The 21,544-nt window shown below is 48.9% G+C and overlaps 1 protein-coding gene across 1 annotated transcript in view; it reads right to left on the bottom strand.

Moving 5' to 3' along the window:
• EDEM3 (ER degradation enhancing alpha-mannosidase like protein 3) overlaps positions 1-21,544 on the bottom strand; it is a 501,369-nt gene that overhangs the window by 140,334 nt on the left and 339,491 nt on the right. The window contains exon 14 of the mRNA XM_078641446.1: positions 18,579-18,744. Coding sequence (XP_078497572.1) covers positions 18,579-18,744 — 166 coding nt within the window. The remainder of the gene's footprint in view (positions 1-18,578; positions 18,745-21,544) is intronic.

Genomic DNA, 21,544 nt, shown 5'->3' with positions numbered 1-21,544 from the left:
TGGACTTGCGCGTTCGCGCACCCAAATCCACACGAAAAGCTCGTAACACCCTCCTGTCCCTAATTCCCCCGAGACGGGCAGCTATACGTCTCTAGCTGGACGCATCCTTCGGGTGCTAACTCCAGCGAGACCTAAAAAGTACAATGCGGGAATCAGGCTCACCTTATGAGAAAAGGTGCTGGAGCACAGCTCTTCCCACTGCAAATTTATTTGTGGGCTGGCCATCAATGGAGTAATATTTCATGAAAATTTGAGTTCTCCACATCACAGAAATCTTTATGTGAGATTCTATAAAGATAGTAGCCATGTCTGCCATAATTCTTGTTGAATAAGCATTACCATTTCCATAACGCGGTCTGTTTACAGGGGGTGATAAACTGTTATACGCGAATCAATTCATCTGGCTAGATACTGTTTTGCTAAAGGTCTACCCTTATTTGAAGGGCCATACGCTGGGAAAAGCTGGTTCTTCTAACGAAAATTAGGTCTTTTAAAAATAAACCCAGAGACATCTTTTAATGTCTAGTGAATTAACCTCTTGGATGCTATGGGAATTCCCCTGCTGTGCTGGGATTTCGTGATCCTCATTGGTTTATGACGAGCTGGGCTCGTCATGAGCGTGCGAGGAGGCTACTGCATGACGAGCCCAGCTCGTCATGAGCGTGGAAGGGGTTAAGTGTCATCTTTGCTAGAGTGGCAGGGTTTTTCAAGATTATATTTAGAAAGATGTATACTGATTCAGATTTACCTAGGCTTGTTGGCTAAAGACACGTTGTCCTTTATGAATCGCAAATATGGTTACTTACAAGGTAGGTGTAATGGTCAGTACGAATTGTGGCCAGAACGTGGGGGGTTTGTAATGCTTATGTACAATAGAAAGCTCTTCTCATTCCATGTCAGTTGCTGGGAGCTGTCGGTGCTGGCGGGCTTGTAATTCACTTACTCTCCAAACAGATGTTATTTCAAATAAATATTAAATCGCTGTTGTCCATGAAAGACCGTGTTGAGCTCATAAAATGGTAACAATATTGAATTTAGAGGAACGTATCTGAATAAAGCCTTTGTTAACTCTCATCAGCCTTGCTGAAAACAAAGTAGGCTTATCTGGTCTTCAGAGATCTCTTGAAACTGATGCCAGATCTACTTTAAATGTGACGTGGCTAAAAGCTGATTTGGCTAGTTTCAGGGCATAATGTAATATCTGGCAAGGGAATAGATCAACAGGGTCGAACTCCTTCATTCTTGCTCATAGTATACTGTTTCCATTTTAGTGAATGGTACTCTAACCACTCCAAGTAATTTCCTACAGTGTTTAGGCATGCTCATATTCAAGTCTTGATAAGCCAGGCTGCCAATCGAAGGGACTGAAGATTGTGGTGAAGTATCTATCCCTTGCTTTATTTATTTATTTATTTGAGAATTTTGTAGAGCGCGCAGCGGCCCCAACGGGGCGTCCCGGCGCTGAAAACTCTAAAAAAACAGAGGACAAAGGGTCAGATAACCAGTTTTAGGAGGAGAATAGATGTGTTTTCAGGGATTTACGAAAAGCTGATTCTGTCTGACAGGTGCGGAGGGCTAGTGGAAGCTTGTTCCAGCGTTGAGAGGTACAGACCTCAAAGGTTTTCCCACCTGCCTGGGAGTCTTTGAATCGGGGAGTTTCCAGGAAATGTAGAGTGTTGGAACGTAAAGTCCTGGGGTTGGCATAGGGTCGCAGGGTGTTTTTCAGATGTGCCGATCCACTACCTTTTGATGCCCGGAAGGCCAGTGTCATAGCCTTGAACAAACATCTTTTAGCTATGGGGAGCCAGTGCAATTTACGGAGATGGGGAGTGATATGGGCTCTAGTCGGGATTCTCTCCACCAGCCGAGCGGCGGCATTTTGAACCATCTGGAGTTTATGGCAGAGGCCTGCTGTGATACCAAGGTAGAGGGCATTGGCATAATCAAGATGGGATATGATCAGTGCCTGGATCACAGTCTTACGGCAGTCCGCCGGTAGGTAGTTGATAAGGCGTTTAATAGTTCTAATCTTAGCAAAGCAGGAGGATGCTACTGTTTGTACCTGATTTTTAAAGCTGAGTTGATTGTCCCAGCGTACTCCTAGATTTCTTACCGAGTCTTTAGGGGTGGGAGCTAGGCTCAGGTCTTCTGGCCACCAGATACTAGAGTCCAGGGGGGAAGGTGTGTTAAAAAAGAGGATCTCTGTTTTTCCCGCATTGAGTCGGAGGGAATTGGCATCCATCCAGCTCGAGATGTCCCTGAGACAGGATTTCAGTGGATCAAAAGCTGAGGAGGAAGGGGAATCGAAAGTAAAAAGAAGCTGGATGTCATCAGCGTATGAAGTGGATTTGATCCCCGTCCGTGCAATCAGCTTGGCCAGGGGGGTGAAATACACATTAAAAAGGAGCGGGCTCAGGGAGGAACCCTGTGGGACTCCCCATTTAAGTGGTCTGGCAGAAGAGGAGAATGGAGGAGTGAAGACCTGTTCTGTGCGGTCCGAAAGGTAGGATGAAAAACATTTCAGGACGGCGCCCCCCAACCCTAGATCCTTCAGTCTTTCCAGCAGGATTTTGTGAGAGACGGTGTCGAATGCTGCCGAAAGATCCAGCAGCACCAACACCGCCCTCGACCCTTGGTCAAGCGTCCACCTTACCGAGTCAGCCATTTCGATTAGGGCCGACTCGGTACTGTGACCCGACCTAAAGCCATGCTGGGAGTCATGGAGAAGCCCATTGGTTTCAACGAAGTTCGACAGCTGGGCGTGTACCAGTTTTTCCAGGATTTTAGCTGGGGCAGGCAGAAGAGAAATAGGCCTGTAGTTACTGGGGTTGTCTGGATCCAAATTGGGTTTTTTGAGGATGGGGACTAGGGAGGCATGTTTCCATTTAGCAGGGAAACAGCCCGTTCTGAGAGAGTTGTTCCAAATAAGATTGAGGTGAGCGTTGTGAAGGAATGCAAGATTTTTATATTGCTTGGCAGGCCAAGGGTCTTTGGGTGAGCCTGATTTGCATTTAAAAAGTTCAGCCATTGAATCTGCTTCTGAGATGGTTGTAAATTCAAGTAGGATAGGCTGTGGAAGCGAGGGAGTGGAGGGTTCCTCAATTCGCCCTTCAATGTTAGGGGAGGGGAAGGAAGAATAGATAGCCTCGATTTTATCCTCAAAGAATTGTGAAAGTTTGTCGCAAAGTGACTGTGAGGCGGGCTGAGTACGAGTCAGAGCATTGGGGTTGGTGAAGGATCTCACTATGTTGAAGATTTCCCTAGCGCCATTACTGGCATGGTTAATACTGGAGGCCAGAAAATCTCGTTTGTGTTTTTCGATCATTCTCCGGTATTCTTTAAGGGCTGATATGTATGTGGTTTTACTGTCCAGGGAGTAGTTCTGTCTACAGAGGCGTTCGAGGGATTTACAGGAGGCTTTTTTTAGCCGGAGCTCATCAGAATACCATGGTGCGGAGGGTGCCGCCCTGTAGGTTTTAGTAGGTTTGATAGGAGCCAGGGCATCTAAGGCCTGACTAATCCAAGCGTCCAGGTGGTCAGTCTGTGAGTCCGGATCAGAAGATGGACAGGGAAGAGTGTTTTTTAAATATCCCAGGAGCGATTCAGGGGTGATGCGACTCCAGTTTCTGCCTGATAATTTGGGAGTGATAGCGGGCCTGACGTGGCGGGGAATGTCGAACTCAAAAGGGATGAGGAAGTGGTCCGACCATATAACCGGGATAGGGGATGTGGCCCGGATAGATGGTAAATTGGAGCAGATTAGATGCAAAGTCTGACCTGCTTTGTGCGTAGGTAGAGTAATTATTTGGATTAATTTGCAAGCTGCTAGCGTCGAGATGAAGTTGCTGCTGTGAGGACAGGAATCGTTATTGACGTGGAGATTGAAGTCTTCTAGGGCGGTGAAATTAGCGTAGCGTGTGCTAAGCTGAGTGAGGTAGTCCGCCAGAGCCAGTAAGTGAGAGACTTTGGAATGCGGGGGGCGGTAGATCAGAATTCCAGAACAAGAAGTGGACGGAGAGATTTGGACATTGAAGGGGAGGCCTTCAATAATGTCGATTTGGTCAAAAGGGGGAAGAGTCACCGTCCATTTAGATTTGTGAATTAACGCAACACCACCCCCAGGTTTGCCATTGGGTCTGTTTGCACAGAAGATGTTGTAGCCCTCCGGCAATGCGAGGGTAATGGCAGGATTCGTGGTGTCATTCAACCATGTTTCGGTTAAAAAAAGCAGGTCCCAGTCGTTGTCCCGAAGGGACTGCCAGATGTCAATGGCGTGTTTACACAGGGATCTGCAGTTGATCAAGGCAGCTCGGAGGGTCAAGGGTGATTGCGCTCCGCGTGAGGAGGGAGAGTTCAGGGCGTGAGTCATCCTGATAGTATGACTAGGGGCAGGAAGGGAAAAATTGCAAGCAGTGCAGACATGGGCATAGCTTTGAGCGACAGGGGGGGGAAAAAGGCAAGTCGCGCACTGGGGGGTTGCTTCTGAACAATATTTGCACATCTGGTTTGAAATGAATCGGTTTGGTCTGACATGTTCCACAACTCTACGTATCAATGCTGCCATGGCCAAGCAGGAGCCACAAGAATTACTTAACATTGCTCTCTCAATTTGCACTGCATCCTAGTAAGTAGAGGAATAAACTGAAATGCATACATAAACGTTCTGACCCAGTACATTGTGAAAGCCTGCCCTTGAGATCCCAGGCAGGGTCTGTTGTGAACGTATCCCTTTCAGGTTTCCTCCACTTTTGTATTACCATCTCCAACAGCATGTAGTCTATCTCTCATTTGGGGTTGAGGATTGTACAATGTTACAATGCAGGCATTTACCACATATTTTTTGCAATGCATGCATTTACCATGCATCTGTCTTTAACCAGCAAGTAAGTATAGACGTAGGTGAAATATATATTTATATATGTATTACCTAGTGGCAGTCATCAGTAGGTAGTTATAGTTAGGACCTAGTTTCATTAGGAAAAGTGTTTTTGTTTTGCTAATAACTTTGGCGCAGTTTGACGAATCTTGACGACATTTTCAAAATTAGTATTCCAGTCACGTCATCTGTTGTCTCGAAAGTTTTGTTATGATCTTTCAAGCGGGGGCTGAGAAAAAGGGTGAGTCCCAAAATACGTTTGCCTCATGTAATTTCCCTTAGGGATTTTAGACCTGATTACAGCCCGAACGGCTGAATGGAATTAAACCAAATTTGTTAGAAAGCTATATCTTGGTCCAGAAAGTGTGCTTTTTGTAATTTGATGCAAATCTGTTCAGTAGTTTTGGAATTCTTACAGTTAAAAGATTTATGTAGATCTAGAGATGCAGATCTGCCAGTGATCAGGGCGGAGTTGCAGATCCACACACCAACAGCAAGGCAGTGATTGGCTGCCCGCAAACAGAGAAAATTGCAGCTGCATCAGGACACGGTTCCCAGGGAGGAAATACAATGCAAAAGTGATAAGAAGGGGTCAGGGCTTTTTTGGGGGGGGGGAGAGGGGGGGGGTCTGCGAGAGACCCCTCAGGGGCAAGAATTTGTACAAAGATTTTTTGTTGAGCGCCTGAGGATCCGCAGTCATCATACTACTTTGCTGGCACCCATTTATTTGTGGGGGTAAGGGGTGGAGGGAGGGTGGAGGGGGTCATCCATCTCCAGTCACTGATTGGACTTGCCTTTGCCCTCAGCTGTAGGTTTGGTACACCAGGGGGCCGCTAAGTTTCAAAGGGGCATTCTAGTATGGAGGGGCCTGCCTGTGATGCCGAGGGGGCTGTGGGCTTCCTTCGGCTTGTCATTGTGGGGTGGCGCATCGTGCGGCCGCTCAGGTCCTGGGCCCACAGGCGTTGCCCTGAGGGGGCCGCATGCTTGCCTCTGCCTCCCAGCAGTGTTGTGGTGCATTGGGAGGCGGTTCAGCTCCTGGGGCCTAGTGGTTCTGACCCGAAGAGGTCACGTTCATGCCTCTTTCCTCCAACAGTATGGTGGCGTATAGGGCAGCCGCTCAGGTCTCAGAGGCCCCCTGGCATTCCCGAGCAGCCAACTTTGAGACTGGGGAAGCTGTTTCAAGTTAGGGTGTCGGCCCAACATTCTGCTGGCAGCGCACTTGCCTGGGGGGGTCTTGCCCGTTTGCCCAGAGGGAGTCGTGTTCCTTGTGGCGGGCTGAACTCACATGCCACGCCTTGTTCCCCCAGGGGAGCAGCTGACCTCGCAGTGCAGGTATCGCTGGCTGTGTGGTGCGGCGCCCCCACCCCACATTTGGTCGTCATAGGAGCGAGATTGGCAGATAGGCTGTTGGACGAGATGGGAGAGGGCCACCACAAGAGGGGTGTTTGTGGGCTACAGCATTCGTCCACTGGTGCCTATTTGTACGCAATTCAGATTGTTGGGCAATACCGTTGCGGATGCAGCACTGATATGCAAATGGCTTGTATATAAGAGGCGAGAGGCCATTAGGCGGCACTGCAGCACCAATCCAGACCTGGTTATGTCAGTACAATGTATCTAATTATTGCACGTGTTCTTGACCAGAGCTCCTCCAGACCTTAGAGTCAGTGCGCTCTAATTTCTGGAACATGGTTGGGTATAAAACAGGTTGAGGTCATGTTACTTAACTGTGTGCTTGAGCAATTCTTGGGCCATAATGCGATAGCGCAAACATGTAGAGGATGGTTTCCCATCCAACCATGCAGGGTGCTATTTTGTGTCCATCTTTCCAGCAACAGGTAGCGATTTGCTAGAGAGAAGATAACATAGAACGGGTGGTTGAGATGTCAGGGCATATGAGCCTAGGCATGTCTTTACACACTGGCACAACATCGTAATAATCTGCGGAAATCCCCAATGACTACCAGGCAAGTTAGGATGCTAAAGGCATTAATTGTCTATTTATTTTTAAGAATACACTAGTGAACAAACTACAGAGCCATCAAAGAGCGCAAGGTCCAGAGCTAACAGTGTCGCACCAAGATTCGAAGGGTAAGCAATGAGACCTAGTTACATGCTAGGTAAGACTCATGCGGCAAATAGGGCGCAAGGGGGCACCAGTGACACGAGTGATATTGCGGGGTGGAGCTTAGATCGGCCAGAATGAGATATTGGTGGTCATCTTCTCGGTGCCACAAAATAGCCCGCAAGCTAGCAGCTGGTATTCCTCCTAACGCAACAGCCGCCCTCGGATGTTCAAACACATGTCAGGAAATACAAGTTTTATCCTCTAAACCCCCACTTTTTATTCAAGTTATCGTTGTTCAAAACAACTGGTAAAGGACTCTGACTGCAGGTGGGATTGGGATGCAAGGGGTAAGTCAAGGCACATGGGGGAAGCAGGGTATGTGTGTAGACTCCAGGCAGAAGCAGCCTGGAGTGGCCGGCTAGGGCGAGCGGGGGCACAGTGGATAACCTGGAGTCTATCTTTCACACCCCTAAGGCGGCGATTGAAAGTCACCACGGAACATCCCCCAGGGCAGACCAGCAGTAGATCATCGGATGTTGCGGCACTCAACTTTTAAAGTAAGTATAACAGGGATGTGGTACAGTGATCAGAAAAAATCTGGATGCATAAAGCCAAACTTGGGACCAGTTTTCAGAGTTGAGGGAAACGGTGCGATAAGGGGACCAACAATGGTCATGAAGAGAGTTGGGGCTGATTTCACACACCATTCTCTCGCCCAGCAGGACCACCCAAATCCAAGGCTAGAGTACAAAGTCAAGGGCATGGATAGCCAGGGCTCACCCCCACCCCCATTTTCACAGATGACAACAGTCGGCGAGTTACAGACCAGCACGTTGCAGGATGCAGACTGGGCAGCGTTCATGGAGATGGCAAAAGGCTTAGATTGAGAGAGAGGCATAATGAATGCGCAAGAGCCCGAGGACTCCTGGGGCGAAGTCGACCGACCCAGCGCTCAACAGCTGGGGCAAGCAAACGTTGGGCACATGAGGCCGAAAAGGGCCCGCAGTCCAACAAACAAAGAATTCCCAGGTCAGAGGCCCCAGTGTCGAAGGCTAGTGCCCGGGCGACGCAGCGCGAGACAGTGACGGTGGGAGTGCCAACAGACACTATCAGCACAACACCAACAAGCATCGAGTCCATGGACAGAACGGGTAAGCTGATGAACTCAATGAAGTGATAGATAAGCCCCCACCCCCATAACCACCTTTTGCAACCCAGTCAAGGAACACAGCTGCCACCAGCACTGGTAAGGGCACATCTTTCATCCCAGACAGCTCCCTGTCCATCGCCGGCTCACCACTAATCTTGCACAATTTCCTCCCATTGCTCAGAAAATACCCGAACACCAAAGACGGCCTATTGCTGGCGAATGGATTTGTAGAAGGCTTCAGGATTCCATATGTAGGCCCATTATGAAGCAGGGTTGCAGACAACCTGAGTTCTACTAAAGAGCTTCCCTCAGTAGAATAGGAGAAAGTCACGAAGTAACTAGCATTAGGGCGGGTGGCAGGACCATCCCCTTCTCCCCCGCTGGACAACTTTATGGTTTCTGCCCTTGGAGTGGTCCCCAAGAAAGAGCAGGGAGTTTCAGACTGATACACCACTTGTCATACCCAGAGGGTAATTCAGCTAACCACTGGTTGGAGGGTGGGCTTTGTTCTGTCACTTACTGCACATTTGATGTGGCAGTGGACATGGTAAAGAGAGCGGGCAAGGGGGTTTTGTTAGCAAAGCAGACATCGAATCAGCGTTCCGCCAGCTGCCGGTTCACCCAAGCAGCCACCACCTGCTGGGTTTTAAGTTGGAAGGGCAGTTTTATTACGACAGGTGCATGCCTATGGGTTGCACAGTGTCCTTTGCTTACTTTAAGGCCTTCAGCTGCTTCCTGCAATGGGCACTCTAATGGTCTTATGGTGTAAAGGGGGTGAGGCACTATTTGGACGATATCTTGTTCATCGGGAAGGAGAGGACATGGGACTGCATGGAGGACCTGCAACATTTCCAGGGACTGACTGAACATCTGGGAAGACCAAGGGCCCAGCGCAGGTCCTGATGTTTCTGAGCATTGAGCTAGACACGGTAGAGGGTGTGTCCAGACTACCGGTGAGCAAGGTGCAGGCCCTGATACAGGACATCCAGACATCGATGGCGAAGGACTAAGCATCCTTGGGCGCCATTCATAGCCTCCTGGGTAAACTCAAATTTGCATCAAGGGTGATCCCAGTGGGTAGGGTTTTTGTCAGAAGGCTAGGCAGGGCCACAACTAACGTTAAAAAGAAACATCACCTATTCAGACTTCGCATAGGGTTGAAACAGGACCTCAGAATGTGGGCGGAATTCTTGGTCGACTTCAATGGCACACTGATATGGAGAGCCAGCAGGGCAGGCAGGCCAGAATTGTGCCTTTTTACAGGGAAGGTTTTGGCGCAATAATGGGGAGTAAGTGGTGCGCTCAGAAATGGCCTAACTAATGGCCCAATAGGAAGATTGCAGGCAATGTAACAGTCTTGGAACTATTTTCCATAGTGCCAGCATCCATCTATGGCCATAGGCCTTGGCAGCAAAAAGGATTTTGTTTTGGTCAGATAACATGGCGGTGGTGCAGGATATAGATTTAAATCTTCAAAATGTCTACTGGTACACTGCTCGGCACATTCAAGGGGTTAAGAACGTGGCAGCTGACATTCTCCCTCTCGTATTCAGTGGCTCTGTTTCTGGGAGGCTTTGCCATGAGTGAGAGCAGAGACGACTCTTTTCCTGGCACACCTCGGTCACCTACTGCAGTGGATTAACGTTTAATGGAACTGGGCGAACTGTCACTCGCACCGGGGACGAGGAGGCGGTAAAAGTCATGCGTCTCTACTTTCTGCAGGATGTCAGGAGCATGGGGCAGGATATATTAATGCTAGAGCACAAGGTGAAACAAACAAGTTACTTACCTTCGGTAACAATATATCTGTAAGAAACATTAGTTAGTGATAGATTCCTTACCTTAGAATTAAGCCCAGGCGTCAGACTGGATCCGGAAAGTTTTTGTCAGCAGTACCCCTGTGTGTCGGTAGGCGGCGTCGTGCATCTCCGCGTACGTCGTTGGCGTCGTAGTTGCCGAGATGACGTCGCTGGAGCTACTTAGATGCGCCCATATCAGTTCTGTACACGACATTCCGCGCCAGGAACGCAGAGCCATGCAAGATACTGACCCCTGGTGTATTGAAACTAGGGCCCTGAAAGGGATGACCTTAACCCTAGAAATCAGTTCACAGAATGGGGAGGATGAGTGGGGTGGTAAGGAATCTATCACTAACTAATGCTTCTCACAGATATATTGTTACCAAAGGTAAGTAACTTGTTCATCTGAAAGAAACACATTATTGATAGATTCCTTACCTTAGAATAAATAACCCAGCAATACCAACCCCGTTGGTGGGTCAGCGAACCAAGATCACACCAGAAAGTCACAGAGAACAGATCGGCCAAATAAGCCGCCTCTCTGGATTGGACTGTCAAGGCAATAATGCTTAGTAGAAGTGTATAGCAAAGCCCACGTGGCTGCCGGACAGACGTCTTGCAGGGGGACACCTCGTCCCAATGCAGTAGTAACTGCTGTCGCCCTGGTAGAATGGGCGTGCAACCCCACCGGAGGTTCCTTTTTAGCCAGAGAATAACAGGCCCTGATACACAAGACAACCCAGTAGGAGATAGTCTTCGTGTACAGCCCAGCCTTTCTTGGCACCTAAGTAGCCAACAAAGAGCTGGTCATCCACCCGGAACTGTTGTGTGCGATTCAGGTGAAATGAGAGTGCATGTTTTGGGTCCAGACAGTGGAGCCTCTCTTCCTCTCTGGAAGGGTGCGGACACAGAAAGAAAGTGGGCAAGGTGATAGTTTGCCCGATGTGGAAGACAGTGACAACCTTTGGCAAGAAGGAAGGACGAGTGCGAAGAACAACCTTATCTGGATGAACTGACAGAAAAGGAGGCTTACAGGAAAGAGCCTGGAGCTCACTCAAGCGCCTAGCGGAGGTGATGGTAACCCGGAAAGCAGTTTTTAAAGTCAATAAATGAAGAGGACAGTTGTGAAGCGGCTTAAAGGGATCACAAATCAAATAAGTAAGAACCAAATTCAAGTCCCATTGCAGCATCACAAACTGGTTTAAAACAGGGGACTTCAAAAGAGAGGGCAGATCAGGGAGCTGAGAAAGTCAGAAATTGCAGAAAGGTAGCCCTTAATAGTGCCCAGAGCAGAGCTCTGCTGGGCCAGTGAAAGAAGGAACTAAAGGACTTCTGAAAGAGTGGCAGAAAGAGGATCCACAGCCTTTGCCGTGCACCATGCCACAAATTTGTTCCACCTGCAGGCATATATCGATTTAGTGGATGCCTGGCTGCCAAAATGATATTGCAGACTTCAGGAGGCAAGTCAAATGGAATCAACTGCCGCCGCTCAATCTCCAAGCATGTAGGTGGAGGCTGGGCAGGTTCGAGTGGAGGACGTCCCCTGCTGCTACGACAGAAGATCCTCCTGAAGAGGCAGTCGGATCGGAGGATCCATGCTCACACTGAGTAGCTCAGGAGACCAAACACTTTGAGTCCAGGACCGGGGCCACTAGAATGACGTGGGCCCGGTCGTGCCTGATCTTTATCCGCACTCTGGGTAGTAGTGGTATAGGCGGGAAGGCGTACAATAGACCGCAGCTCCACTTGTGACGAAAAGCCTTGTCGAGCGAGAGCTGCCTTGGAAATTCCAACACGCAGAAGTGATGACATTGCGCGTTCTCTTCGGTGGCGAATAGATCTAACCAAGGCTCTCCCCACTGTTGAAAGAGACCTTGCACCACCTCCGAGTGAAGACACCATACGTGATCCATCATGCACCTGCGGCTAAGTTCGTCCGCCCTAGCGTTCAAAGAACCTGCCACGTGGTGAACCGTCAAGGAAATGCCTTGACGTTCCAGCCATGTCCAGATACGCAGAGTCTCCTGACATAGGGTCCACGACCCCACCCCGCCTTGCTTTTTCAATACCACATGGCAGTGGTGTTGTCTGAACACCTGCACTACTCTCCCCTTGACAGAGGGAAGGAACGCTTGCAGTGCAAGTAGGATCGCCCTGAGCTCCAGAAGGTTGATATGGAGCCTGAACTCCGCCGGAGACCAGAGGCCTCTGATCTCCACCTCTCCCATGTGGCCGCCTCATCCCAGGAGGGACACATCCGTCACCACTGTGTGCTCCTGTTGGGGTAGGGAGAGAGATCAGCCGCTGACCCAATGTTGGTTCGTGAGCCACCACTGCAACTGTTGCGTGGTGCCCTTCGAGATCTGGACGTACTCGGACAGGTCCCCTTGATGCTGCGCCCACTGGAACTTTAGGTCCCACTGCAGAGCCCGCATATGCCATCTGGCATGATTGGTCAGCAGGATGCAGGAGGCTATGAGGGCCAGCAGCATCAAGGTCATCCTGACCTAAACCAAGGACAAGGGCCAAAAGATCGGAATCATAACCCAAATGTCCCGGACTCGCTGTTCGGGAGGATAAACCCGAAACTGCGCCGTGTCCAGAACCGCTCCGATAAAGAGGAGCTTCTGAGAGGGAATCAGGTGCGACTTCGGCACGTTGATGGAGAACCCCAGCAAATGCAGGAGGTCGGCCGTAGTGTGGAGGTGGGAGACGACGGACTGGGGCGAACCCGCCTTCAACAACCAGTCGTCGAGATAGGTAAAGACTGAAACCCCTGATCTGCGCAGATGAGCTGCGACCACCGCCATCACTTTCGTGAACACCAGAGGGGCAGTGGTAAGGCCAAAGGGGAGCACAGTGAACTGAAAGTGCTTGTAGCCTACCGTGAACTGTTGGTAACACCGGTGGGCCAGCAGGACGGGAATATGAAAATAAGCGTCCTGCAAGTCCAACACCACCATCCAGTCTTGCGGGCCTAGGGCAGAGAAGACCTGAGAAAGTGCGAGCATCTTGAACTTCTCCTTCCGGAGGTAGCGATTGACGTTCCGAAAGTCTAAGATGGGACGCAGGCCCTTGTCGTCCATTGGAACCAAGAAGTAGTGGGAGTAACAACCACGATCTGCTTCTGGTATCGGAACGCGCTCAATGGCCCCCTTGGCCAAGAGAGCCATAACTTCCAGCTGGAGAAGTTTCAAGTGATCCTCCTACATGCGGTGGCACTGCTGGAGGCACTGCTGGCTGGAGGAGTAATCTGGAAGTGGAGGGAGTAACCCCTTCGGACTATCTGCAAAACCCACCTGTCCGAGGTGATGGTACGCCAGTGGGGGAGGTGATGACGTCCTGCCACCAACTGACGTTTGGTGGGCCTGAAACATCAGACTAGGAAGGTTTGAAGGCAGTGGCGGCAGGGGAGGTGGTGGACTGACCGGCCCGCTGGCCCTGTGACCCACCTCTGTGGGTCCCACGTCCGCGCCTGTGCGGAGCCTGTTGCTGCGCAGGCCTGTGGCTCTTAAACAAACGTGGTCTACCACCCCTTCCTTGGCCACGAAAGTAGCGAGAAGCGGAAGGAGTGTGCGTGGCCGAAAGGCCTTGGCCGTGGCCCGCGAGTCCTTAAAACGCTCCAATGCACTATCTGCCTTTTTGCCAAAAAGGTGAGTGCCATCAAAGGGCATGTCTATCAGAGTCTTCTGGACATCCCCGGAAAAGCCAGTCGTCCTCAGCCAGGCATGGCGGCATAGTGCCATTGTCGTGGAAATCGATCTGCTGAGCGAGTCGGCAGTGTCAAGGCCACAACGAATTGTGAACTTGGCTGAGTCTATCCCCTGAGCAATAGCTTGGGAGAGCACTGTCCGGGCGTCCTCTGGACACTGAGGAAGCACTTTCGCAACCGTGTCCCACACAGAATGGAATGCAGTGTTCACAGACCGCAGCCCAGAACTGGCGGAAGTAAACATTTTCTTCTCAAACTGTTCCAGTTTCTTGGATTCCCTGTCTGGTGGTGTGGAAGGGAAAGCGTTTGGGGACGCAGAGGCCTGGACAACCAAGCTCTCAGGTGAAGGGTGTTGGGAGAGGAAAATTGGGTCGCCCAGGGCTGGGCGATGGCGTCGGGCCACGTTCTTATCCACAGGAGCCCAAAAGAACGTCCGAAAGTGCATCATTAAAGGGCAGTAGCGGCACCGTAGAGGAGGATGCTGGACGAAGCACTTCTGTCAGGAGGTTAGTCCTGACGGCAACCATAGGGAGCTCGAGGTAGAGAGCCTTGGCTGCTCTACGCAACACCACAGAATATGTACCACCTTCCTCCGTAGCCACTGTAGAAGGAGACAGTGTGCCAGGTTCTGGAGTAAAATACAGGTCACCTGCATCCTCCAAATTTTCTTCCCAGTCCGGGTCTAAATCGCACTGGGCTGTGAGACGGTCCTCAAACCCCTCCCAGTCCTCCTCGTCCTCCCCAACCTGCCGGGCAGGCGGAAATGAGGGATGCGGATGGAGAAGGGGATAGAAATTCCCCATCAGTGTCGGAATCGGCGTCAAAATCGGCGTCTATCGACACCGGTCAGGCGCCGTCTCCACGTCGGGGTGGAAGCCAGGGACGGCGTCGGCTGGCCGATGCCGGTGGCTGTGCCGTAGTCGTTAGTGGAGGTCGTATGAGACCACCCGACATGGGCTGGGATCCATGCATGTATACATAGGGTCTCACGGCGTCGAGACCGGAGTCGTCAACGATGTCGGGCCGAGCCGGCGACGAAGAGGAGCGAGGACCCACAGTCCGACCCTTAGGGCCCGAAGGCGTGCCGGCAGGGTCCGATGGGCCAAAAAGACGGGCCGTGGCTGACAAAGTCCTGTAGCTGGGCTGGAGTCGCCGATGGACTCAGAAAGGGCAGGTAGGCTGTCGGCAATTGCGCAGGCTCAGCTTGAGCCGCTGGGGTGGCACCACCTGCACCCTCAGCCGTGTCGCGCTAGGGGATGGCGAAGAGTGACAACGCTTCTAAGACTTCTTGTGCTTTGCCTTACCTGACTCAGAGTGCAAAGACTTTGTCTAACGATGGTGGCGGTGGCTCCGCGAGCTCCACGGGACCGGGACCTTGAGCGGCGCAGAGCCGACTCCCGGGCCTGTAGCATCTTTCAGGACCACTCCCGCAAAGTTTTCGGAGCCATGGCCTGGCATTCGGGGCACGACTTGGAGTTGTGGTCGAGCCCCAGGCAGTAGAGAGACTCACAGTGCGGGTCCGTCATCGACATCGAGCGGGGACAAGCCACGCAAGACTTAAAACCTGGCATCCCTATACACCAGGAGTTAAAGACTCAAAAAACAGACAAAAGTCCCAAAAATAACATTCTCCAAATCTGTGCTTGCTAGCGTGGAAAAGAAAGAACTGACGTCAGCGTACGTAAGCATGTCTAAGTAGCTCTAGCAACGTAATCTCGGCGACTACGACGCAAACGACAGACGCGGACCCGCGACAATGCCTACTGATGCGCAGGCGTACTGCTGACGAAAACTTTCCGGATCCAGTCTTACACCTGGGGGTAATTCTAAGGTAAGGAATCTATCTCGAACGGGTTTCTTTCAGATATTTTATTCTATGGGCCAAGGATGAGGGCAAGAGCCTCTCCTGGATCATGGGAGACTTCACTGCAGTGAGTCACCACGCTAAACTCAGAGGGCAACAGGACATTACCAGGGAGTTCCCCAAAAGGCCGGCACTTAAAGGATGGGCTAGAGAGGAGGCACGGGTACCAGACACCAGGTCGCTTATTGAATTCCACAGACTACAGGGAATGATAGATGATGTGCACAGGGCTACATATTCCACCTATGAGGCCAGCCTTTTGGTTGCTGCATTCAGCCTGGCATTTTTTGGGTCTTTCAGAGTCAGCGAGTTGGTAGACATATTAAAGAGGGATGGGTCAGGTGATGCTATATGCAGCCAGGACATTCAGTTACTAGGAGATACCTTAGGAACATCTGTGATAAGTTCCAAAATGGACAAGGCACGGCAGGGGAAAGACATAGTGTTACAGCCCCTGGGCGACAGGAGGTCCTGCCCTGTGGGTCTGGTCTCAGACTACATGGCTCCCCGCCCCAACACAGAGGGCTACCTCATTTACCACATCTGGATCTCATGCCCCTCAACAAATTTGAATTTGAGTAGGTTATGAGGTCATGCCTAGAGTTGTCAGAAAACTCTGGGCCAGGAAAGCGATTTTCCAGCCATTCCTTTCGGATTGAAGTGGCCACCTAATCGTTTAAAATGGGCCTTCCCACTGACCGTATCAAGAAGGTGGGGCGGTGGGACCCCCAGTGCTATAAGAGCTATATTCGTCCATGAGGGGTCACAATGGAAAAAGGGGACGAACAATGTGAATTGGTGTGGTTTCAAGAAATGTGTTATTAGCTTGCTGCATGCAGTTGTTTATTGTTTATCTAAATTGTGGTTTTGTAGATGAATATTGTATATGCTCAGGATTCAGATAGTACATTGCATCTGTAAAATTAAAGGGTGTGTACAAATTAGCATTTCTTTATGTCGTCTGGGTTCAAGGTGTGGGTGATTGGCCACTCATGCATTGGTAGGGTGACACAATGGACAGAGACCAGGACCTGGAGGCACAGGAGCTTGGTTGGGGTTCCCAGGCATGCAATGGCACGGCTTGCTTAACAAGCTGCAGCGGAGAATAGTTTGGAGGGTGTGGGGGGGGGGCTGAGGGTTGGGAGGGGGGGAGGGAGTGAGGGGTAGGGGAGGGGAGACCTACTCCTGACATTTTAGTCATTCACCTTGGTGGCAATGACCTTACGTCTATGGAACGAGGTGCACTAATAGAGGCAATAAAAGCCACGATGGGCGAAATGCATGGGGCATTGCAAGTTATGGTGGTCAGAGATCCCAGCGGAGGGTCTGGCACGGGGCCAGGTCGGGGGAGGCCATTGAACATTCCCACAGAAGGGTAAACAGCGCCATGCTTAAGTTCACAGAGCAGATGGGTTTTGCGTCATAGAAATGGACTGATAGATGCCAACACCAAGGGGTATTTTGAGGAAAACGGGGTAAACCTGTCAAAGGTTGACATGGGCTTGTTCTTGTTGGACCTGGGCAAAGCCCTAGTTACAGCGGGTTGTAAGTGAAAAAAGTTTCCTGCCTTGGTGGGGAGCCCTGGTTGTGACGGCTTCCACATCCAGAGCAATGGCCGAGTTACAACGCGATCCGGAGGCTGATTGGAACATAGGGTACCCTCTTCAGGAGCACAACAGGTGAGCCCTATGCTAAACCCAAGGAGTCTTTACAGCAGGACAATGGATGAAAATGTCAGCACCCAGCTAGTCCTTCGGCGGTTGTAAGTCTGAGCAACCGGGGGCTTACCTTGCAACGCTCCGCCCCTAAAAAGGTGTGAGTAAGGTCATGGACAGGGGGTCCGCAGTAATTAATGGGGCAAAATCCCTCAGGTAGTTGGGTTGACCAAGGAGCAGTTTGGCTCATCAGGTGGGCAGAGCATCTTAGGTCAGTCACCGCTGCCTGCCCATGGATCGCCGGTAAATTAACCCACCACGTTGGCATACTTCTTGTATGAAGTAAACCTGCAGCAAACAATTTTCCAACAAACCTGATTTTGTGTTATTTATTGCAGTGCATGCTATGTTCATTATGCGTGGGGACTATGGCTCCGTTCAGTGCTTGCATTCGCTGGCGCATGGATACAGAGCTGCGCGCGCCTCATAAAATAAAGGTGAAAAAAATGCTGTTAAAAAAAAGACGAGAAAAAGAAAGTAGCGGTTCACTGGCAAATGGCAGCTGCTGGAAAATCAGGAGTTTGGATTTTGCACATAGAGGAAATATCAAAACGTGGTGTCCTACATCAGATGGCTCTGGGGATTGGAACCGCAAGCCCCAAGTCTGCACAATGCCACAGAAAACATGATTACCGGCCACTACAGGCACTGCAATAGTGCCGACCTTGCAGAGTATTCAATCCAACCTAGATACGAGGGCTTTCCCCTCACTATAGGTACACTCTCCCAGAATGCTGGTCCACTGGAACAAACAGTTTTCTCTAGGTGACCCATATATGTATCAGCTGCTGAAAACCTTTTTTACATCTGATGTACTGTTTTAAGACCATTATAAATGGCAAGCGCTGCACAAGGAGGCAAGCTCTATTAAACCAATCAGCTCTCAAAACACAAGGAAAAACAAGCTTATTTCACGAAGGGGTGACAAAGTAACAGACAGTGCAGCTCACAGAAGGGGAACATTGGAAAAGTCATTTGTTGCATCCTTTAGAAAGTGACAAAAGTGGAACTGGATTTGGTGGCTGGTGACAGGTGAGGGTACCCTCATGCATATACAGAATTCACAAGGTCAATGATGTTACAAAATTCTTTAAACAGTGTTCCTTGTAGAGAACTCTTCTGCAGTCCAGCTGAACAGCTCAGGTAGATGACAACCATTTAGAAAGTCAAGCACAACGACCAATTTACACAGTACCCAAGGCCCCATTCAAACATTAACTCAACCAAGAACTCGAGTCCCTCTGTAGATCGTTCACTGCAAATTAACTGCATATTGTACTGTTACTAGTTAATCAGCTGCTTTGATAATAGCTGCTGAATACCAACATGCTGCTTGAAAATAATAAATGAAAGACAGTTTTGACTATGAATGTTAATACTGATAAATTCCATACTATTGTTTTCTTTGTGTTGTCGTGGTTTGCAGTGGAGAGCCATAGAGGTAACAGATGAGCCTCGGTGGTAAAGATGTAATCTTCTATATCAAAAATTAAATCTTCTTTCTCAGAAAACAGCAGATAAAGATATTTAAACATCTCAGCCAGGAAGAAAGAATCCATTCTAAACAAAACAAAGGAATATAACAGTTCATAAGCATGTAACAGAAAAGTGCCAAATATTACACATCATAACAAACAATAAACATACTAAATCAAGTACTTGCCCATTAGTTTTAGTTCTGACTAACATGGCTTTTAACATAGATGCATATTATGCCTCTGAGTGGGCGTCCAGTGGAAGCAGATTTCAGAATGGCACAGTTACAAAAGACATGATACTAAGCATGCCTTTCCAAATGGTGAAAACATTGTGGAACAATAGGAGGGTTACTAACGGTCATGACTCCAATAGCTTATGAAGCCCACACAGAGCCATCATTGCTGTATTTCATGTTTGGACTAACAACAGGTAAGGTCCCTATAATACCAGCCCAGTGCATTAACCGTGTCTCCCACCATGATCAAAACAAGCGTCTGTTTAACCATATACTCTGCAGATTTTGTCCTAAGATCATGATGCTGCCATCTCCATATATTTGCCTGTAGTCTGAACAACAAATACGGTAGTTGGCCACACCAACATTTCACACCGTTACTCCCAAAAGACAACAAGCATTTGCAATGCAATAGGTCTCGCATTAGGAAAGTTTGAGCTATTGGTATTGTAAATCACAGATATTTTATTTATGTGTTGGTTTTGAAAATAGCGGATTTAATAGCTTTGTCATTTACAATGCAAATACTTCTAACTTTTGCAAATGTGACACCTATAGCATTTGTAATGCAACATGTTTTGTATTTACATGACTTAGATGTATTGATATTACAAACAAGGGGCCATTAAAGTTTAGCAGCATGAATAGAGACAGGGTCCAGTCTTTTTAGTTCATGCTAGAGGTGGATGCTGTCGTCTGGGCAGGGGCATTAGGTGCAAAACTATTGTGCAGATACGTAGGCCTTTGAAGTGAATTCTTAGGTGGGCCACTCTAAGTGCTTTAAGGAGGACTCATTTCAGGACCAAGGGGCCATTAAAGTTTAGCAGCATGAATAGAGACTGGTTCCAGTCTTTTTAGTTCATGCTAGAGATGGATGCTGTCGTCTGGATCTGTAGCCTATTAAGCAGATACTTACAGTAAAGGGGACTTCCATTGGCCAATATGAAAAACTACAATCAGGATAAACAGGTGAAATTCTTGAGATGAAGGAACAAAGTATGTTCATTAAGATTCCCATTAAAAATAAGTAATTTAATTCAGGGAGGATACTTCAATGCTGAGTCCCTGCTGCATCAAAGGGCCCCGTTGTTCCAACAATTAAAATAAAATCAGACTGGCACATAACCTACTTTGTGGGTGCATGTTCTTACCAATTTCAGCAGGCTCCTGATGCTGTGGCACTGGTAACAAGCGTATGAGGTTCTAGCAACGTGTATCTACACGTTGGGGATGAAAACCACCAAGATTGCTGAAAATACATCAATGCACTTACCATGTCTGCAAATGTGTATACTTTGTTAGAAGGAATCTCGTCATTTTTCCTAGTTTTTAAAAAGGTGACTTGTCACTTAATATATTTTCTAATGAAAACCAGGAAACTTTCAGCAAACATTTGCTAAAGAGGAAAAGAAGTCAGATGTACTTACAGAGCACTTGCATGAATTGCTAGACTCCTAGATTATTTCATGAGCATAACGCACCCTAACATTGTGCAGGCAGTGTATGCAGAGTTACCTTGCAAACTGAGCATCATTCCCACAAGCTTTCGAATTCCTGCTGCTTAAACAGCGCCTTCGAAGAGTGTATAAACATAGTTACAACAGAACAGGTGTCGCCTGCCCTAGACCCACAAAACCCCAACAAACGTAAGGTTCTGGGCACATCACTACTGCACTAAGGAAAATATTCGCTGCTCACCGCGCCTTTCAACTGCCACAGTCCAATACATTTAAGTATAGTGCCCAGAAGCAAGTTTGAGGGGGAGTGGGGTTGACTCTGGACAGCAACCACCTGAAATATTCAAGAGCCACTGTTTTATATTTATTTAGTTGGTTTGTATAGTATCAATACATCACACTTCATGGCCCGTTAATGGTGGGTACGGGTTAAGCCCTTTGTTTAATGAGGCACATTCTATTGTAGAGGGAACATTCATTCTTTGATGGTTTTGCAAAATCCTGAAGCACACTTGTCAAGCAATCACAAATGTCTGATTGAACCAGATATTGCCAACTGCAGAATGTCAGAGCTGCAGGGGTTCCTAGCTTGGCACAAGTTGTGTACTGCAGAGGGTCCTAGCTTACAGCATGTTGTGATCTCAACACCCATGCAGAGTTTAGGGGGAGGGCATGAACACTCAGCAGTTACCATCCTATGACTTTCCTAAACAAGCACGTGCAAAGCAAGTAGGTCTCATCTACAAGAATTACTATCATTGTCAATTTTCTTTAGGTGCATTTGGCTTTTTCACCTTTTAACTGCGCTACTGCACAGCATGGCTTTAAAAAGCATCGACAAAGCAAATGGCTCCCTCTGCAAGACCTATTGGTCTTACATGCACTTACCCTGTAACCCAACACTCTTATGGGTCAGGTAGGATTACATCACTTCAGATTCTGTAGAGCACACAATACAACCCACTGGTGCAACAATACACCATATCATAAATATGTTAGAGAACATACCCAATCAATTTACACGATGCCAAAACATCACAAGACATCAGACAACCTCATCAGACCACAATATGCCACTGCTACTTCATTGCACTAGTCTGGTACAAGCCACAGTGAGTGCCTAGGGCAAAAATATGAGAAGATTGGGACACTAGAGGGCATTGGATACCTGGTTGCAAAGAATCAGGTG

Source organism: Lissotriton helveticus, chromosome 1_1 (assembly GCF_964261635.1).
Source record: "Lissotriton helveticus chromosome 1_1, aLisHel1.1, whole genome shotgun sequence".
In the NCBI taxonomy this organism is placed as follows: Eukaryota; Metazoa; Chordata; class Amphibia; order Caudata; family Salamandridae; genus Lissotriton; species Lissotriton helveticus.
This window is presented reverse-complemented; position numbering and strand designations above follow the sequence as displayed.